General features: G+C 42.6%; 2 protein-coding genes across 2 annotated transcripts; both read left to right on the top strand.

Moving 5' to 3' along the window:
- Positions 1-1,468: 1,468 nt before the first annotated feature.
- On the top strand, positions 1,469-2,844 carry LOC133892910 (uncharacterized protein At5g39865-like). The gene has a single exon (XM_062333900.1). It carries the CDS (start codon positions 1,769-1,771, stop codon positions 2,564-2,566), a length of 798 nt encoding a protein of 265 aa, XP_062189884.1. The 5' UTR covers positions 1,469-1,768; the 3' UTR covers positions 2,567-2,844.
- Positions 2,845-6,972: 4,128 nt separating this feature from the next.
- On the top strand, positions 6,973-13,973 carry LOC133892591 (ubiquitin carboxyl-terminal hydrolase 8-like). The gene is made up of 12 exons (XM_062333453.1): positions 6,973-7,331; positions 7,417-7,635; positions 9,808-9,934; positions 10,013-10,072; positions 10,152-10,244; positions 10,405-10,689; positions 10,769-11,080; positions 11,561-11,818; positions 11,934-12,082; positions 12,213-12,848; positions 13,107-13,380; positions 13,506-13,973. Exons 1-12 carry the CDS (start codon positions 7,222-7,224, stop codon positions 13,614-13,616), a joined length of 2,634 nt encoding a protein of 877 aa, XP_062189437.1. The 5' UTR covers positions 6,973-7,221; the 3' UTR covers positions 13,617-13,973.
- The last annotated feature ends 7,021 nt before the right edge of the window (positions 13,974-20,994 follow it).

Raw genomic sequence — 20,994 nt, 5'->3', positions numbered from 1 at the left:
CCCAACATTACTTATTCGCGATGGGAGGGAGTATAATTCTTCTCATATCCAACTTAGCATAGATCTGTTTTGTAGCTGTCTGTTTAGGTGGTTCCAGCTTGTCTTCGAAACGCTAAATACATTTCAAGCTATTGACAAGATTGTACCACGATACACAATATGAAATTCTCACGCTCTACACGAGACCGGCCGTTTCGTTCCAAAAAAGTCCGAGACAGGTGGTACAATACACCACGGAAAATCTTTGATACAAACTAGTAAATTAGTGCAAACAGTGAATGCCGTATGTCCAAATCCTCATCCGAAAGCTATAATTAATCTCACTATCTCACTGGTGCAGAATTATTTCGTGACTGTACGAGAGTTTTCTACAAATCAACCATAACATTTATATAAAATCAGATTAACGGTATTTACTCTTCGCACCCATTTATTTATTTGCACGTACATAGTAAATACCATTCACCCAATCCCATCTAATAACTTCCCTTCACTTTTTCTTCCTCTCCTCCTCTTCTCATACCTTTCAACGGTTTGATGAAGCGAAAATTACCACCATACCATTACGTTAGAGATAATTTGCCAAATTACTATCTAAAGTTATGTCATTGCCAAAATACCACCACTGTTCAACATGCTCACTCCAAAATACCATTATGAGTAAACTGAAACTAACTAGAGAAGGAAAAGACATATATGCCCTTATTCGTATAAATTTATTCGTTCTATTCTTCCTTTGTTCTCTGGGAGGGGGAGTGTAATGCAAGGACACTCGAGCGCCGCAATACGCGTACTCACTGTGGCGTGCGTGGCGGCAGTTGCGACGTTCGAGGGCGATAGGGAGCTGCCGGAGTTTCAGGAGGCGTCGGTATTCCTCCTTCGATGCGTGCTCGCCACCGCCTTCCCCATGCTCCCCGCCACAGTGCACCGGACTGAGGTGACTCCAGCCTCGGACGTTGATCTTCCGCTTGGTGACCTCCAGCTCGTCGAGCGCCTCCATCTCGCAGCAGAGCATGGCCGTGGCCGCGACGAGGCGCTCCATCTTCTTGGCCTTCACCATGATCCCTTGTTGGTGGGGCAGCGTTGGGATGGTGTTCGGGGATGGGTGGCGCTAGGGTGGTGGTCGGGGAGGAGTGGTGCCGAGTCTAGCTCGTACGAGGTAGGAAAGAACGACCGGAGGAGGGAGGGAATCCGGCTGAGATGAATTATTTAATTATTTTACATTCTTATCGTGTATCAATTTAATCTTTGATAGATATGTGAAGCTATCTAAGTTACTGATAATAGACTATAGTGAAAAATTTGTTACTACTCATCTAATAAGAGTGACAAATAGTTACATACATAAAAAAAGAAACATAACTTATCTAAAGTAACATCAGAAAACAGTTATCGCTGACCTATGAATCCAGATGTAAGAATCCATACGTGAAAAGTAGATGACCGACAACCATCTCACGGACCTGAACGTTTTAGAGTAATGGTGATGAATAGTAGTGGTATTTTGACAATATCATATCTTTAGATGGTATTTTAGTAATTAGTCTTCAACGTAATAGTATAATGACAATTTCGAAAATTGCTTCCCCTCTTCGTTTTCCTCTCCTCCCCTTTCCCTTCCACCGTCACCAAAAAAACCACACGCATCCAACAGCAAAAGCAAAAGCAAAGCAAGAAAAGGCAACCGAAATCTCAGCTCCCCCAACTCGAACACCACCACCAAGAAAAGCTCCTGCTCGTCTCCCATTCCGCCTCGCCGCCGGCCGCCATGATCATCAAGACCCTGAAGGCGCGTATCCTGCGCGCGCTCCAGTCCCTCCCGGCCGCATCCGCTGGCGCGGACTCCCCTCCGCCGTCCCCTACTGAGCCGGGCGCCCGCGGCGGCGGGGTCGCGTCCGTCCACGCCGACGCCTTCTCCGACGACGCGTCCTTCTTCGACGCCCACGAGGCGGAGACGCCCACCAAGAACCAGTCTGCAGAGCCCCTCGAGGCGTGGGAGCTCGTCAACCAGGATGGCGGCGCGGTCCCTGCGCCGGCGGAATCCGACCCGCTCCTGGATTTCCCCGCCAGGTGCCCGCCGGGCGGAGAGCGCGCCGTGGTGCTCTACACCACCACGCTCCGCGGCGTGCGGCGGACGTTCGAGGACTGCAACGGCGTGCGCGCGCTGCTGGAGTGCCTCGCCGTCGCGTTCCAAGAGCGCGACGTGTCCATGGACAGGGGCCTCCGGGACGAGCTGTGGGGGCTCACGGGCGAGAAGGCCGTTCCGCCGCGGCTCTTCGTGCGCGGCCGCGACGTCGGCGGCGCGGCGCATGTGCTCGCGCTCCACGAGGAGGGGCGCCTCGTCTCACTGCTGCAGTCGGTGCCGGCGGCGAACGACGACAAAAAGCAACAGCAGCGCGGCGCCGGAGCCGGCGGCGGCAAGAAGAAGTGCGGGGCGTGCGGGGGGCTCATGTTCGTGGTCTGCGGCGAGTGCGACGGCAGCCGGAAGGTGCTCGACGGCGGCCGCGGCGCGCGGTGCCGCGGGTGCAACGAGAACGGCCTCGCCATGTGCCGACTTTGCTTGTAGGCAACTGAGGTCAAGTAATTAGTGGTCAATTACGCCTACTCCTCTACTGCTAATTACTGCTGCTGCTGCTTAATTTTAGTTTACTTCTCCTCAGTTCCTGATGTGTTTGACAGTGTAAGTGTGATTGGGTTCAGTGGTTGGCTCGTCATGCACATACTTGCTGAACTTGAGCAATGTGTGATGTGTATATATAAAATATATGCTAGTTTAGATGTCCATGTCAAAACCTTGCAACACATACATGCATGTTTCTATCAATCATTCAGTTTCCTCTTTAAGTTTGGTGGTTTCATGATACTGATAAGACATTAGCATCAGGCAAAGGATCTGAATCCGGATCCTCTGACTTCACAACTTTGAACAGAAGTTAAATATGGTAGCGACTCTACTGCTTACATAATATTGTAACAAATTTACTACTTACATAAATAATGTAGCATTACATCTCGTTCATCAAACGGCTCACAACATTTTAAAGTCACCATGACTTTAGAGGAAATGAAATGGTATGGGTTAGTGAGATTCAATCAAGCCATCGACAGGTAGAATTGAAGTTGAAAATTGATAGAATTATGTTCTTTTTTCCCTCATCATTTTGTGGCCTTTGAGAATGTTCCCCCCTTATACTTCTGATAACCCACAGAAGCAACTTTGGATTCTCTTGTTGTGGTGTGGTGTGGTCCTGGAGAAGCAATCAACTTTACACTTTGCATAACCTCTTGGATAAAAAATAGGGTTGGTGAGTTACTGTTTTAGCAGCTTTGCATCATTGCATGTCATCTCACAGGATTTTCTGAAGAATCGACACACAGAAAAGGATTCCTAATGGTTTTGTTCCTCCACATGGCGCATAACATTCAGCAAACACAATGGATGGAAAATGGATCATGCTAGCGAAAACAAGTAGGGGCTGTTTTGAACGCAGGAATTTCGGAGAAACAACTTACTTCAAGCAGGATTCAGAAGAAAAAAAAAAACAATTCTTGCTGCAGCACTATGGACCCTTCAATTTCTCCAGAAGTGAGCAGCACACTCATGTAATCATGTGGGGGTGGTCCATCTACATCAAAACTGTCACAACGCTTCTCATATTGTGGGGAACACTAGCTCAAGTATAGGAGGCATTGGTGTTCCTCTCAGTTGAACAGGCCAAAGGTTATCACTTCACACCAACACATGTGGGCAGAATATTTTTTGTTTTTTAAATCCGAAAATTGCAAATATATGCACCCGTTTTGAAATTTAACCCTATACTGTTGTCGTTTGTCGCCCTTCTAACAGGCGATAAGTAAAAAAATAAAAACGCAGCATTCCAACGCTCCCAAAATTTCAAAACACTATAGAAATGGTTGTGAAAAATTCTGAACAAAATAGGGTGTGGAGGATTCTATCATCTAGCTCTTCATAAAATTTCAGACAAAAATATTACCTGTACAATAAAAAACAAAAAAACAAATATTTTTTTGTTTCTCATTGTACAAGTAATTGTTTGGAGCCCTATATATAGCATCCTCTACACCATAATTATTTTTTTCAAAAAAATCTATGACCATTTCAATAATGTTTTGAATTTTAAGAGCACTGGAATAATACATTTTTATTTTTTTAACCTGTCACCCGTTGAAAGGGCGACATGTAGCCTGAATTGTAAATTTTCAAAATGAACAAATATATTTGCAATCTTCTTATCTAAAAATTAAAATTCAGTCATGGCAGGGGATCAGCCATGACTGATGAGCCCATATGGTCAGCTTGGCAAGAGTCCGATGGGCCGCCTTGCAAGCTTGAAACAAACTGACTCCCCCATGGCTTCACAATAGGATCCTTTGACTTCATAAGAAGTATAGTTACAGTGACTTTACTTCTTTGTGAGCTAAGTGATATTTAAAATCTGGTACTACAGTACCTGCAGCAGTGCTACAGTGTTCAACTGTACATAACTATAGCACCCCCTTATAATTTACCGTGCACATCTGACTTCACAGGGCATTCGGATCGCATGGCTCCACAACAGCAAGCAATGGTCCAAAGGCTTGTCGTCCCATCTGGAAGCATCTGAATTTTTTCTTTGATCGTGGTGTGGCCGTGTGGGCCAGGCTTGTATTCCCATCTTTTAGCACTATCTCTAGGCACGTCTTGTTTGGAAGGTAGGAAAATCCATTTGAATTAATTATGTCGCTCCCTGTTTTTCCTATAAAAAAACGAAATTCCAGCATTTCAAAGAGCGAGGGGCATGGATTTAAGTTGTTGCTAGATCGGAAGCTTTGTTTACCTATCATTTGTTGTGATCATTTGGGTTGAAGCATTTTAGCATTTCCAATTCCTACAATGTAAGAGAGACCGAGCATTTGCTTAGCGGTAAGATACAGGTGAGCGTCGAGCTCGTCCACGTTTGAGCTCATATGCTCACCGAGAATTTATTCCCCAATCCCTTTTAGATACGCATACATGTATGCTATGTTGCACGGTACGGGGATACGGATACGGGGATACGGATACGAGGATACGGGGATACGACATTTTTAAAAAACAGCAATACGGAGATACGGTAAACCCCAAATCCAATACTATAACCATAGCCGAATTGTGCATTACATAACAGTATAACATAATAATATCATAAAAATATAAGATAAAGAAACATGCTAAGCTCATTAAAAAGTGACAAGAACTCAATTTTCCCCTCCTAATATTTCCTCCTCAAATTCAGAAGATCGAGAAGGAGGAATGAAGGAGCAGCAGCTGCTCCTTTCTTCCACATTCTTGCTGTCGGCCTGAGCACAGCTGCTCATGGTGGATCTTCCTCCATCCACCACTATTGCCACGACCACCTCAAATCGGTTCCCTGGGATGTGCTGCATCTTCCCCGCCCCTCCTCTGACTGAGCCCCGCGGCCGCTCGTCGCCGGAGAGCATGAACAGGGCAGTGCCATTGCACAGCACGCCTAGAGCTCTTCTACACCCATCGCGGAGAGCTGCGCCATGATCTCCTGAAGCAGACGGAGTATCCCCGAAGTATCCATGGAGTATCCCCGAAGTATCCCATTTATTTTGTATTTATTTTAAATAAAAAATACGGGATACACGGGGATACCCCGTATCCCCGCGTTCTGGACGGCGATACGGCACATCTGGGAAGTATCCGTGCAACATAGCATGTATGCGCTTAGCAAGTATCAATCTGTAGCATATATATTTAGGGTGTGTACAAGTGTATATACGTTGAACGTAAGTATGGTATAGATAAATTATGTGCATCCCAATATGTACCTCGCTCAAAAAAAATCCTGAAATGTATGATTCACTGCAATTCGCCTATCTGCCCCTTTTCTCGGGGGTTGAATCGACAGAGGTTTGGGCTGTGGACATTGAATATTGAATATGGTGTTCGTAGTTTGGATCTAATTCAGATTTCATAACCATACTCAATGTGCGTATTTTACCAGAAACTATTTGAATGCATTAATCATTATTCGTCATTTGGATTTAATTTAGGCTAATAACTGCTATTACACTCGTGTCCCGTACGAATAGTAGATATTATGTACATGAAAAGAAGTAATAGATGATCATATTTAACAAAATGGTGGCAAAATCTAGCGAAACTAAGTATCAAATCCACAACAAATAAAAATTTGTTACGCCTAGTTGAACTAGAAGTGAAAGGTATAAAGCATGCCTGCTCCATTACAAAAAATTCATACGGACATAATGTTTATCAATACTATTTATTTAGATTGAGATTCGTACTGAAGACATATAAAAAAATAATATAGTTGATAAAAGAATTTATATAAGTATCAAGTAGGAGTGATAGAGGATCTAAATAATCTATACATGAAAAAAAAATATGAAGTTGTATTTCCTCGCTGCCACTTGTGTTCACGTGTGTAACAACAAACAACCTTGTTCGGTATTTTAAATTTCTTCTGTTCCACGCTAGTTCTATATTGTAGTTTCTTTAAGAATTTCTTTAAAATTCTCTCCACCATTATAGTTTTTTAAATTCTATTGTAATCTTTACTGTACAAATAATGATCATCTGTATTAATTCATTATTAGTATGAGGATCCAGGTCGCTCAGGATTGGAATTCTCTATAGTGTCGCAACTGTAGAGAGACTACTATAGATACAGTAAATGCATTATATTGATTTTATGATAGATGTGTCTCATCCAGCGTTACAGTACTACAGCAGTAGGATACAATACAGAACTGCTAGGCAGTAAACCAAGCACTATTGCTACAGTAAGTAATGGATAGTCAATACGTGTCACTATAACACCAGACTCATTTTTACTGTGGAAATAGTGATCTCTGTATTAATTTATTATTAGTGTAGAGGATGCGGGTCCTAACCTCGGGCAGCCAACAGTCAAAAGTGCCAATCGGCTTCCCAGGCCAGCAAAGCAAGCAACCGAAGCAGCGAGGAAGCTACCGCGCGCGCGCTCTCTCTCTCTCTCTCTCCTCGCCGCATTCTTCTGCATCTCTCCTCCGCAACGCCACCGCGGCGGCGTCCAATTTACAAATCCGACGAGGGGTAGACAATTCCTTGTTCGCGTTGCGGGAGGACCCGACGCCAGCTCACTCGCGCACGCCTCCCCTCCCCTCCCCTCCCCGCCTCAGATCCCATCTCGCGCGTCCCCGGCCCGGCCCATGGCCACCGCCGCCACCGCCTCCGCTCCCGCCTCCGCCTCCACCTCCGGCCGCGACCCCCTCGCCGCCGCCGCGTCCTCCCCCGCCGCCGTCTGCCTCGTCCCTTTCAGGTACCTTGCCTTGCGTCGCCCTCCCTTGCTCGCTCGGGGCGCGGCTCGGTCCAACCGGTGGTGACAATGTGGTTTTGCGGTGCAGGTGGTGGGCGAGGGTGCGGGAGGAGGAGGAGGCGGGCGGGGTGCAGTACGCGGCCACCGCGGCCGCCTCGCCCTCCTACTACGGCCTCAGGCTCCTCCACAGCTTCCTGCACCCGGATCTCGTCCTGCGGCTCGAGCTCGGGGAGTGCCGCGCCGGCGGAGCCGGAGGCCGCAGCTACGCGCTCGTCCCGGCCGACGAGCTCTCAAGGGCGCTCGCCAGGTAAGCCAATCGCGCGAGGCCTCCAGGCCGCGTTGCTTTTGCTCGCCTGCCTGCGGTTTACCGTTTTAGGTGTCGTGATTTTGAGGCCTCGGGCCAATGTGTGCTGATTTCAAATCATAGCTACGTGCCCATTGCTGCTGCAGTAAGCAGCGTCTGGAATGTTGATGCATCCAAATGAGCGAGATAATGGTTGATCTAGTTGACTCAGCTCAAATTGTCAATGTTGTGATTATGGCTGCCAGTGAATCCCATGCCCACGCATCTGGATTGTGATCGGACCTTAAGCTCTAAGTGTGCACAAGTGTTTCTAGCAATGTCTGAAGCTCGCGTACTCTTTCGCAACATCAGCCTAGGTCCCAACCATAAGCAAATTTAAGTCATGCGTTCAGCATTGCTCATGGGAATGCGTCATTCTCTAGGGGGGCAACATGATGCCAACTTGCGAAGGAGAGGGTGTGTACGTGTCGTAGTTACTCCTTTATTAGTTGCCTAGCTGGTGTGTTGTGAGCATGACTGTTGTCAACTTGGGTTTGGATATGTGTTCTACCGTTGCTGGTTTTTGTCAGAGTCTGATGCAGTATCCACGCTGTGTCGATGCCAAACTAAAACAGGACCAATTCTTCTCTCAACATAACACATACGGTTTGGGCATGTAGTTATTGGCATATCAAACTTAAGCTTTCAAGAGCTTATGCTTTTGGCATGTGACACGACTTACAGTTTACCTGAAAAAGACAGTATGGAATAAGATAAAGTTCGGATGTTCGAATTGGCATGTAAAATGGAAAACTATTTAAATCATGATAGTAGTATCTTAGGTATTGGGTCACTTTTTCATAGAATACACATGCACATACACTTTTGATGTTTGTGCAACATATATGTCCATCTGGTCTGCCGTTTTCATTCGATTGATAGGAGTAATGCAATTTGGAATCCCTTCAATGCTAGGTAGGTCCTTCTTTAGCGGCCTTTGTTGTGTTCAATACGATCATCAATTAGTTCATCATTTGATTGGAAGCACCCTTCAGTATACTGTGGTTTGCTTAGCACTTAGCCATGATCCATTAATGGTGTTTTGCCTTTGAAGCATGTCTTGTCTCACTACCTTGAGAAGCAAGAGGTTCGCATCAAACAGTCAACATATCTTATGGTGTGATGGAAATTATTTGTCCCACATCAAATCAGTGATATCTCTAGTATTGAGGGTAGGAAAAGATTCTTAATTGTGTGTAACCAGATCGAGATACCATTATTTCTTGGCAAAGCACAATTTGCTTTCAACCCAAGTGAGAACAGAATAGTGCCTTGCATACAGTTTTATTTTCAGCAACACATTCAGGTCCCTGGAACTTAGCTCTGTTACCTTATATATAGTATAACAATCGCTCTCCAGGGATTTGATGCCCAGAAGAGGATTTTTTTTTATTTTTTTATTTTTTATGATTCACATGATGAGGATAAGATGTTAATGATCAATCAATGTTGTACCTTTATCTACATCATAGGCTCACAGGATTCCTGCAGTGTACTTTTTTGGACCTGCAATTTAATAATCTTTATGTTGTTCGATCTGAATATTTCTTTCAATAGTTGAAGAAATACTAAAATCATAGAGTAAACCTGCTCTGAAGTTAGGTTTGCAAGACCTGTCTTACAGACTGATATATGTTACCTTAGGTGATTGATTACTCAGTGAACATGATGGCTAGAAAGATCTTGTAGACCTTGAGGTGCTATACATTGTCATTCACATATATCTGCCCACTAACTACTTACTTTCCCTATGTCACTGATTGAAGTTTGAAGTAATCAAGTAATGCTAATATTCATGTTCTATCGTGCTTCAATGCTTGTGAAATTGTACTTATCTAGGCAACCGTTTTCGTACTTGGGTGCCTAGCATGTGTCTTCAGTAAATCATATTCTTAACTAGACTTAAATTAGTTAAGCCTTTTGTTGAATCTTGTTGGTGTAAGATATTAACTAGGCAACCGTTTTTGTACTTGGGTGCCTAGCATGTGTCTTCAGTAAACCATATTATTAACTAGACTTAAATTAGTTAAGCCTTTTGTTCAATCTTGTTGGTGTAAGTTGTGTTGCCTAATAGGCTCAGCTTCTAATTCATCTTGTCGCATCCATTCACTCTAGCTTCATGTATCTTTTCTCCAGACAGAACTCTGGTTTGGCTTTGCAAAATAAACATTCGTTTGCTGGAGACAGCGCTGGTGCTTACCCTTTGGTGCTTAGGATATCTGTCCAAGAAACTAGTATTTTGACACTGAAGATCAGCAAAAAGGTACCCTATTTGACAGGCAGTTTGTAACTCATTAAACCCCTCATTCTGATAATCCTAACCTCTTTCATTCTGCTTCAGGACAATCCAGTTGAGAACTACAAACGGGCAAACAAGATTTTTAATGCTGATTCTCAACCAGTATGTTGCTGCTCGTTGCATTTCCAAGTTTGGAAATACACTTCCATTAGTGCTGTTTACTTAATGTTTCTTTATCCAGGTTCATGTTTGGGATTTTTCAGGGCAGACAAACCTAATATTAATGAATGAATGGAATAGGCTACACCATGACTGTTGCCATGCAGATCAGGAGGTAATATCAGTTGCTATGTGCAATTCCCCTACTGATTTGTTTACATATTACTGTAATTTAATATTGAGAGATGGCATCGCTTCCTGATTTCTATCCCAGAGCATGCAATAAGATTTCCTCCCCAGATATACTTCCTTATCATTTTCATTTGCATGTGCAGAATCTTCTAGAAGTACAAGTCTACGCAATGTCTGACTCCTTAACATCCAAAATTGGAGGGAGCAACAAAGAAAATTCTGGAGAAGTTTATGATATGAATGCTCATTTGTCCGATGGAAGCTTTGGAAGAGCTGGCTCTATGGGGTTAATAGGATTGGAGAATCTCGGAAATACTTGCTTTATGAACAGTTCAATCCAATGTTTGGCTCACACACCAAAGCTTGTTGATTATTTCCTTGGTGATTATGCCAGAGATATAAACCGGACTAATCCATTGGGATTGAATGTATGTAGACTTTGTAATGAACATACAATTTTTCCTTGAAATAATCAGATAATTGTTTACTGACTCTTCCATTAACTAGGGGGAACTTGCTTTGGCATTTGGAGAATTGTTGAGGAGCTTATGGACCACAGACAGAAAACCAGTTGCACCACATCACTTCAAGACAAAAATTGCCTGCTTTGCTCCTCAGTTCAGTGGCTTTAATCAGCATGATTCACAGGAGCTTCTTGCTTTTTTATTGGATGGTCTCCATGAAGATCTTAACCAAGTTAAATGTAAACCATATGAAGAAGCGAAGGATGCAAGTGGTCGTCCTGACGAAGAAGTAGCAGATGAGTACTGGAGCAACCATTTAGCTCGAAATGATTCTGTGATAGTCGATATCTGCCATGTAAGTTTAGACCCTTATTATTCAAACTAATCACTTCCTAAAACAATGACAAAATGTTGGTTCTTTTATGCTTGTAGCCTTCTATCTGTCAATTGGTTTCACAAAGTAGAAATTAGCCATATATCAAATAATGGAAGACAGTGCTCTTATTCTGTTGCAAAGACATTTCTGCAGATTTAAGCACCAGTAAGGGGTTGAGATTAAAACATTTAGTTGGTTTCTAGTTTTCTGCCAATTAATAGAACAAACATAACTGCATCTGCTCTAAGATTTGTTCTTTTAGAAAAGCATAGAAGCATCCTCATTGACGAATCATTTTCTTTGTATAATTTATTGCCATAACATATTATGCACCTTGATATATTTGTTGTCACATTGCAAACCGAGCTATTTGTGCAGTACTAATTCAATTTATGCGACAGTTCAATGTATATGTGCTATATTTATGTTGTTAAACCTCTTCTGATTATGTATTTTCAGGGACAATACAGATCTACATTAACTTGCCCTACTTGCAGTAAAACATCTGTCACTTTTGACCCATTTATGTACTTATCTTTGCCTGTTCCTTCCACGGCAAAGAGAGCAATGACTGTAACAGTTTTCAGCACTGATGGCAGCAGAGAGCCGTTCCCATATGATGTCATTGTGCCAAAGTTTTGTACTCTTAGTGATCTTGTTCAGGCTTTAAGCATTGCATGTTCACTTGGAGATGATGAGATCCTGCTGGTTACAGAGGTGCGCTTTCCCTTCACCACTGTCCCTTTTGAATTGTTGCAATTTTTCCAGGCTGGTTTAACCGTTTAAGCAATACAAGTTCTATAACTTTCACTTACTGGATGTGACCATGCAGGTCTATAATAACTGCATCATTCAATACCTTGAGGAACCTTCAGACTCAGTTTCATTGCTGAGGGATGGAGATAAACTGGCAGCATACCGGCTACCTAAAAAATACGAGAAATCCCCACTTGTGGTTTTTACACACCAACATTCTGATGAGTAAGCACAACCAGATATATTTATACTACTGAGTCTTTGCTTAAATTTTGTATAGCAATGAAACTAATAATGTGTTTCTCGTGACCTTTATGTGCTCTGTTAACATTATTTTGCTTGTCATTGCATTCAGGCATTCTAGTGTTGATGATGTAACTCCACAAATGAAGGAATTTGAGGCCCCACTTTTGGCAGCCCTTCCAGAGATGGTCAATGGATCATCCCTTCGAAGTATCTACCTGAAGTTGTTAAACCCATTTCTAATTTCCAAGGGGACTAGTTCGCTTAATGATTGTGCCAGGTCTAATGGTGACTCTGTTGACCTGATGGATGCAACGCTTTCTGGTTCAGACAGTGATTTTCAGAATGCTCAATTGGAAGATGACCCTGAAAGCAGCCACTTCAGTGCTAGTGAATGTGAAATAATGAAAGGACCCATTGAGTTATACAATGGGGGTACAGCTGATTCTAATAAGGATGCGCACATGGAAGAGTTTGAATTTTATCTAAAATATGAAAGGGGTGATGGCCAGCAACAGAAAATAGAAATTAATGAGCTGGATTTACTTAATACAAAACCAAGCCGGCTGCATGTGAATGTCCACTGGCAACATAATGCTTTAAGACAATATGATACCTCAATGCTGAGCAATCTGCCTGAGATACACAAGCTTGAGCTTATCCCGAAAGGAACTGAAGATTCTGTTGCACTACATGGTTGTCTGGAAGCCTTTCTAAAAGAGGAACCATTGGGGCCGGAGGACATGTGGTGAGTGTACCTGTGGAACAACTGTGTTGCTTTTCGCTTCACTGTTTGCAGAATAGCCTTCTGTACAATCTTCTTTTCTTAAAAAGAAATCATTGCTGCACTGATGGTGCAAGTATTACACCAATGCATAGAGTTGCAAATAAATTGATTGCAAATGCAGAATACCACCTCAAAATGTGGTATGCTATTGAATAAGAATTTAAAGTGTACTGTTGGTTTCATAAATGAGACTCACTTTATTTTCTGTTTGTCAATCAGGTACTGCCCGTGCTGCAAAAAGCATCAACAAGCAATGAAGAAATTAGATCTCTGGAGACTGCCCGAAGTTCTGGTGATCCATCTCAAAAGGTTCTCCTACACCCAGGTCACAAGAAACAAGCTCGAGACGTTTGTCGATTTCCCCATCAGTGATTTGGATCTGTCATCATATATCGCCAACAAGAGCGAGCAGCCAAGCAGCCATTATCGCTTGTATGCTATTTGCAACCACTACGGAAATATGGGAGGGGGGCATTACACCGCCAGCATCTATGTGAGTCTTACTGCTCTTTTTTGTGCTTTCGCTGCTCCAAGCCTTACAATATCATTTTGATCTCTTGATTAACGAGCAAGGTTGGTTGATGAGGTTGCTTACTGACATATTTGATCTTTCTGTAGCACGAGGAAGGGAAGGGATGGTATAAGTTTGATGATGACTGCGTAACTCCTATAAGCGAAGACAGTATAAAGACACCGGCTGCTTACGTTCTGTTTTACAGACGAGAGTGAGGATACAACTGCAGTGGTAAATCATTTTTCTGCAGGTGTTTTGGCAACTCCAGATTTTTCCTACATATTCCGCTGCTTCATCATGTCCGATATCAACATGTGGGCACTTGAATCTCTCAAGTCACAATAACTTATACGGCAGCATGTATAGTTTCAATTGCCAACAGGGGAACAAAAGACCTAGCCGATGCAATATTCTTTTTTCCAACTCACACTATTCTTTTTGGTACATGGCTCGGGCCCGCATTGTAATTGCTCCAACCGATCAGTGAAGGGTCATCACACATTCTTTTGTTGTTGCTCACCAAATCCTTTCCCGGAATTTGAAACGATATATGTAACAACTCTGTATATTAACTTGCCGTTATCAGTTCTTGTCCTGAAGGCTGCGTCGAGGACCGTGACGCCGCAGCTGCTCCTGTGTTGCTCCACCCATGAACGGGCGATTTGCAATCTTCACAGTCAGACGATACCGACGTGATGATCATTGAGGGTGCGAAAAACCCTTCCTGCAGGGTGACTTTTTGGACCAGCGATATTTCCATGATCACTCTGACCAGTTACACACATGATATGGGTGGTGTGCTCACTGCTGCTGGGTTGCTAGTGTGGTTTGACAAATGTTCTTCCCAATACGGAGAGCATCCATCTTTTCTGCATGGCATCTCGTAGGACCAGACCAGGTGGGATGAGCATCAGGCCTTTTTGTGCAAGGTGTCTCTGGAATCTGGATACTCTACTGAGTGACAAGTCCATGGCCAGCTACAATGAACAGCATCAGGTCTTCATGCGCAAGCTAATGCCCTCCCTCCTCTAGTCCTCTACAACTTTTTCTGCTCCTGCTCGGTGTTTGATCCATCTTTTCATGAGAAGTATCTATCCAAGTACATGCTAATTTGATGCTGATCCAGAACCTTGATATTTAAATCCGACGGCGACACGATATAGCTTGCATTATATGTAATATGCCATGCTATTGTTTTGTGCAAGAAAATAAAGGGGAAGAGTTTTGGAAATCAGGAAGGGAACACAATTATACAGCACCTTTTGCTAGCTCCCCCAACCATTTTTGATCCTGACAGGACCTCAAGCCTGGATGAGCAGAATGATGGGGAGGAAGGGGCATTGGTGATGGGATGGATGTGTAAGGCTAGAGGCCACGCGAAAGTCTCTGATGGGTCAGATCGATGATGGGGCCGGATACCCCAACAAGTGAGGCAGGGGCGACGGGAAGAGCACCCCTGATGGGCGACCAAGCATGCATTTTGATTGGACCGCTTCGTTGTCATCCTAGCCATAGGCTCTAAGCTGATTACACGTCGGCCCACGACGTCACCCATGCAGTTACATTAGAAATTCTCTTCTAAGACTAAGGCCAACTATTTCCCTTCGGTAACGCAAATCTCAACGTAAAAAGATTTTTTTCCCTTCAGCATTCTAACGATTTTTCTTTACGGTTTCCGTCACGAAGGGATTCTCAAGGTCATTCCTTTCAGGACGGGATTATCTCCTTTCCCTTCACGATTCCTCTCGAAAAAAAGTTGTTGGAGAAAATAAAAGGAATGAAAACGAGAAAGAAAATAAAAAAGAGAATGAAATGATGTAAATATAATTGGAGATGATGTAACACACTCCATCGGCCGTATCTACAATTGATGGGAACCGGTGATGATGGATGCTATTTTCATACTATAGCGGTAAAAAAAGTTATAGCTTGATTTGTGGGGTTTCTCACGGTAATTTTGCACCTTTTTTTATGTTTTCATTTGGAGGAGGCAATCTGTACGGTTCCAGAGGCAGCAGAGGGCAGAGGCGCTAGCTAGGAGAATCAAATTAAGCTCAAGAACCTGCTACTGCCGGCCTGGTGATTGACCTGACAGCTGCTCTCCAGCAAAACTAGATGGTTTATATGTCCCACAAACTTTGTCTGTATTTAGATTCGCTCTTAGCTTTCTAGATATTCATTCACCAGAGCTAAATATTTTTTTAAAAATACGCAAAAGAGTCGCGCATGTATTTCTCATGTCCCCAAGGGAAAATGAAGTCCGAAATCTACAATTAAATCACCGAGCTTGTTGGTTGCCGGAACAGTGACGCTACTGCGCGATCGAGAGGAGCTAGGTAGCATAGCAACCACGCGACACTGCAACAGTAGTGCTTTTGCCCAGGGCCCGTACGTGTTAACCGTGCACCGTGCACGCGCGTGGAGCGGGCTGAGGGTGCACTCACACACACTCAGTCTCAGGCAGCACACTCACTGGGCAGGGCGTGGGCAAGGCTGCCATTCCATTTCCGGGCACATGCCCTGTTCATGCCAAGATGCCCTAGCTTAGCCTGTCGCCAGCATGTTGTCTAGGAGCAGCACCTAGCTGCCCTGCATGCCCAGCTAGCTTGCCATGGCCATTCTTCCCTGCCCATCCCCACTCCCTGCTACTACAAGTCAAGATACTATAGCTACTCCCTGGATCCTAAAATATAAGTATAGTACACACGGTGTTCAATATGATACATTACTATATAATCAGTTAAAAGTAGCGCCCTATCAGTATCGGTTCAATAAAAACTGCGACCGAAGATATATCAGTGATGGTTCTTAGTCTCTCGCGCGTGAAAAATGAGTGAACCACCAATAACCAACACTAAAAAGGACTATCAGTGCCGGTTCGTGGCTGGAACCGGCACTGATAATGCTTTTTCAGTACCAGTTCTCTCTACAACCGGCACTGATGTCTGTCTGGACCCGAATTTGTAATCAAATCAGATTTTGGCTCGATCTCTCTCCTGTCCGGCTCTCTCTCTCCCATATCTCTTTGCGTCGGCTCTCCCACTCCCTTATCTCCTCGCCTCCGGTCCTCTCGCTCTATGTTGTCGCGGCTGCTAGCCTCCAATGCACCACTGCTGTCGTTGCTCCCCGTCCTCTGGCGGAGAAGGCAGCAGATTTGCAGAGAAGGCGGCGGGATTCACAGAGAAGCCTGTGGATTCATGGAGAAGGCGACCGGATTCGCGCCGTGCTCCTCCTCCAGGCCACTAGTGCTTTGTACCAGTGCTTCCCCCGCATGCGGATGCGTGATCTCATCGCTGTCAGCTTGCAGACGACGTGTCTCACCACCGGAGGAGCTTGAAGACCACCACAAGATCAAGGTCATCCCATCCCCATCATCGATGGCAACTTCAAGCTCAGCTATGCGTCCATGGTGGCCACCGACCTCACCATCCTCGTCGTCATGCTCGACCCGGCCACCCCCCTCCTCGAGCCATGGTGAGAGCCACAGCAAGCTCCACGGCAGGTAAATGCATTGTTGTTTCTCTTCTACCTCGAATCTCTCGCCTTCCCTCTCATGTGGTGATTTCTTGTCTCTGATCAATCAAGTTCTGTGCGATGATTCCTGCAGAGCGAGTGACAAGTGCATGAAGGAGAAGCGCAAGACCATCAGTGTAAAGGCTCTCTGATTGTTCTTGTGTGTGCATGAAGGATGATTCCTGCAGAGTGAGTGACGAGTGACAAAGCTCTCTGATTGTTCTTTCTCTCTGTTTTTGTGTCCTGATTGCAAGTGTTGCAATTGTTTGGATATTAGCAAATTAATCTTGTGTGAAAGAACAACAGTGAATTGAATTATGTTCGTGTTATGGTGTAAAATCATGGAATCATGGAGAAATATGATCATGGGAATGATATTGTTTATGATGTGTGTTTTGTTTTGCAATAAGGGTCCCTTGTTTCTTCTTGCAATTTCGTTTCTGATGTGTGAATGTTTGATCTTGTGTGAAAGTATAGCAGTGAATAATGTGAAATCATGGGCGAGGCCGTTGCATCGGGCACCACTTTTTTTTCAGCCCTGGAATACGCTTTAGTGCCGGTTGTATCCACGAATCGGCATTGATTCTAATTTTCAGTGCCGGTTTCAGACCCAGCACTGATAGTCACAGACTATCAGTGCCAAGTAATCAGTGGCAGTTCAAAACCCGCCATTGTTGGTGATTTTGAATCACCACTGATAGGGTGTTCTACTGTAGTGATACTTTGATCAATAGTATTTATAAAGTACTCCCTCTGGTCAAAACTACATGACATTTTTGATTTTTCATGGTCTTCGATGTGCAACTTTGATCATTATTTTTTATTAGAATATAGTTATAATATCTAATAAAAATATAATATTATGAAAGTATTTTTTTCAAGATAAATCTACATGCGTGATTTTTATATTTTCAAACTAAATATTTTGGAAGCTATTGACGGTCAAAGTTTTAAAAGTTTAACCAAATCTTGGTCAAAGTGACAAGTAGTTATGATGAGAGGGAGAATGTTATTTGAAATAGAAAGATTTATATATTATGATAATATATTTCATGATGAATCTAGTAGCATCAACCTTATGTTGTCAATCTATATGATTTATTTTCCATTGATGGTCAAAATTAAAAAATCTAACTTATAAAAAACCTAAATGGACTTATATTTGGGATATGAGGGGAGTACATAGTACATGCATGCATGCCACTTGTTTTGGTACAAAAAAATGTTCAATTTGCACAATGGTCCATCATTTGTAGCGTGAATGAATGCATGTAGACCTCAATTTGTTTTTCGACCAGGTCATTGTTCAAGGTTATATCACTTCGAGTGGTGAGTGGTGACGGCCACCTGTCAGTGACTAAATTCCTAACAAGTCGTTTTTCCCTGATGGTTCTGTTTTTCTTGACGGCAAATCCTGAAGGTTCACACATAGGACTGCTCGTTTGACAGGTCAAACGTTCCCTGCTAGGAAATACGATCATGAAAAGTTTCGTGTCGGCCTACCGTCAGGGAAAAAGGGTCTTTCCTTACAATCAACTCCTGACGGCACATTCCTGACGATAACTGTCAGGAAAGATGATTCTTGGTGATTTTATTGTGTTTTCTGATGGTTTTTGGCCATCAGGAAAGACCTATTCTTTGGTAACATGTTCCAGGGACAGCTCCTTCAAAAAAAGGTGTACATGGCATTTGTAGTTTGATAAATGCTTTAATTTATTTGTTGCAAGTACATTATTAATTTGGCATCCTGGAGCTTCCTCTCATTTGATTGTGATTTGGCTTATAGATGGTGTACCATCCATACGTGTACAAGCTAAGTGCTACAGTATGCAATCAGCAACACAGCTCGCTAACGGGCAATGCTCCATGTCAATTGAATGCCAAGCTACATCTCATGATCTGCAAAATTTACTGACTTGTAGTAACCATTGTTCTGGACATTTATATATATAGTAATTACATCAAATGAAGGAGGTACGTGCTTCGATCTCTTAGAGCCTGTGAAATAGAAATTTTCTGGTAGTCTTATATTAGACATAGTAGAAAGTCTAAACAAGTTCAGGTTTTCTGGTAGTCTTATATTAGACATAGCCTGCTGCTACACCTCAGAAGTTCGCAAACACCAATATCTTAAAAAAGGCAGATTGAACTTCAAGTTTAAGCCTAATTAAGTTCAGAAACAATTTATCTTTTTCATCAAATTAAGGTGTGGACTACTAATGTGTTACAAATACTCAGTTATGTACTGAACAACAATGACAGTACATTTTACCTATATACCTAAACTGTTGTTTCATGCAAGTATACAGTGGAGGATCACAAGGTTGGAATCATGAGCTGTTAATGTAGAGAGAGAAATCCACTATTAGTCTATGTTAGGCCAGACATACACAGTTGGGGATACAAATTGTAGTGCAAGGGAGTAGCATCAGGTTAACTGGGAACCAGTCTATATAGTGTTGGTTAGGCATCCGTCTTGTCAGTCTGAAAACCTGATGAGACCGAGAGGATCCAATCTGTCCAATTGAGGTGACATTTCCTGAGCAGACGAATCATCCAATCAACCACCTGCACATCCTGTCCTAGCCTGCCACTGTTAGCATCATTTACAAATTGCTTGAGGGACACAGATGGGTGCACCACAGGTGGTGTTCTCCCAAGCATTTGATCACTTCTCTGTTTTTTTTTTCCTTTGGTTTTTTTTGGGGCAAAAAGCCTCCTTCATGGATCAGAAGCTACTACATTGTTGCATTTATAAGAAAATGGACCTACATATTAAATGTGAGGTACTTTTTTTCTCAGGAACTATATTTTGGTATAGTTATATGTATCTATGGATCAAACATTTACTCAACATAAATGCATCATTGAAAGGTAAAAAGTCGAAACAGCTCTCAGTAAGTATTGTTAATGAATGAGGTAGCAGTCAGCTAAAAGATAAAAGGGTCAAAACAGCTCTCAGTAAGTATTGTTAATGAATGAGATAGTAGTCAGCTAGATCTACAACTGTACGTAATACTCAACAACTTAGGGTCTCAGTATGAATGTTAATGAATTTAATTGACGTAATTACTCTGGACTAAAAAATTAAAGGCTGAAAAAGTTAAACAGTGCATAGTCACTATATATTTCTCGCTATATAATTAGTGGAGATATGAACTGAAATTTTGAACATTAGATATTTATGGCCCATTTAATTATTCAGGCATATATGCACCGATAGTATCTCAATAATAGGAACTAGATCGATCACTTTACATGTCCAAGCACATTAAATTACCGTGATATTTTGTGTGCAAATGGTGCTTTATTTGTGGTCATGTATCTTTAACAGACTACAAATAGTATAATCATGCAATTGGCTGCTAAAATAAAATATATGAAATGCTGAATAAAAAAACATGAAATGCTGAATCAATGTAGGTTTTGAAGGAACTAGAAAAGATCAAATTTTGTTGGGATCGATGATTTCACTATTGCTTTTTTATCGTCAATAAGTGTAACCACCGATGACTCCTACTTAATTAGAACTCTAACTAGTCTGCAGTTAGTTTAAGGACTGCTAAACAAATCATTCATGAAATATATAATCACTAATGTACACATTATTAACCTATATGGGGATAGAGAGGGAAATTAATAGTTAGTGACATAGTCCATGCATATATAAATGGGTTTATCTATTTCTCACGAACCATATGGATTAATTGCACTTTTTGTATTATATGTATTCCCAGATTAAAATGATGGACAAAGATGATATATGTAGCCTATACAAGATAGAAATACCACCAAATAACGTCTTAGTAAACTACTTTCTGTTTTTTTCATGATCCTGATTTGCCCATGCAAGTAATGGTCTGTTATTGTTCCTTTTCCTAGTCTTTTGCATTGACAGTGGCAATCCCATATTGATGTGCATGTCCAACATCAGTAAACTTAAAGTGCATGAGTAGCTCTCATCTGTATGTGCAATAATTTACAGTCTCTTTCACATCGGTGTTCCTCACACCTTGATATACAGTTAATTTATTTGACCATATCTTTCTCAATAATGGAAGTGGATCAGAAAGTGCAAGT

This window comes from Phragmites australis, chromosome 15, assembly GCF_958298935.1.
Source record: "Phragmites australis chromosome 15, lpPhrAust1.1, whole genome shotgun sequence".
Lineage (NCBI taxonomy): Eukaryota > Viridiplantae > Streptophyta > Magnoliopsida > Poales > Poaceae > Phragmites > Phragmites australis.
The sequence above is the reverse complement of the archived record's forward strand: the minus strand, read 5'-3'. Positions and strand labels throughout refer to the sequence as shown.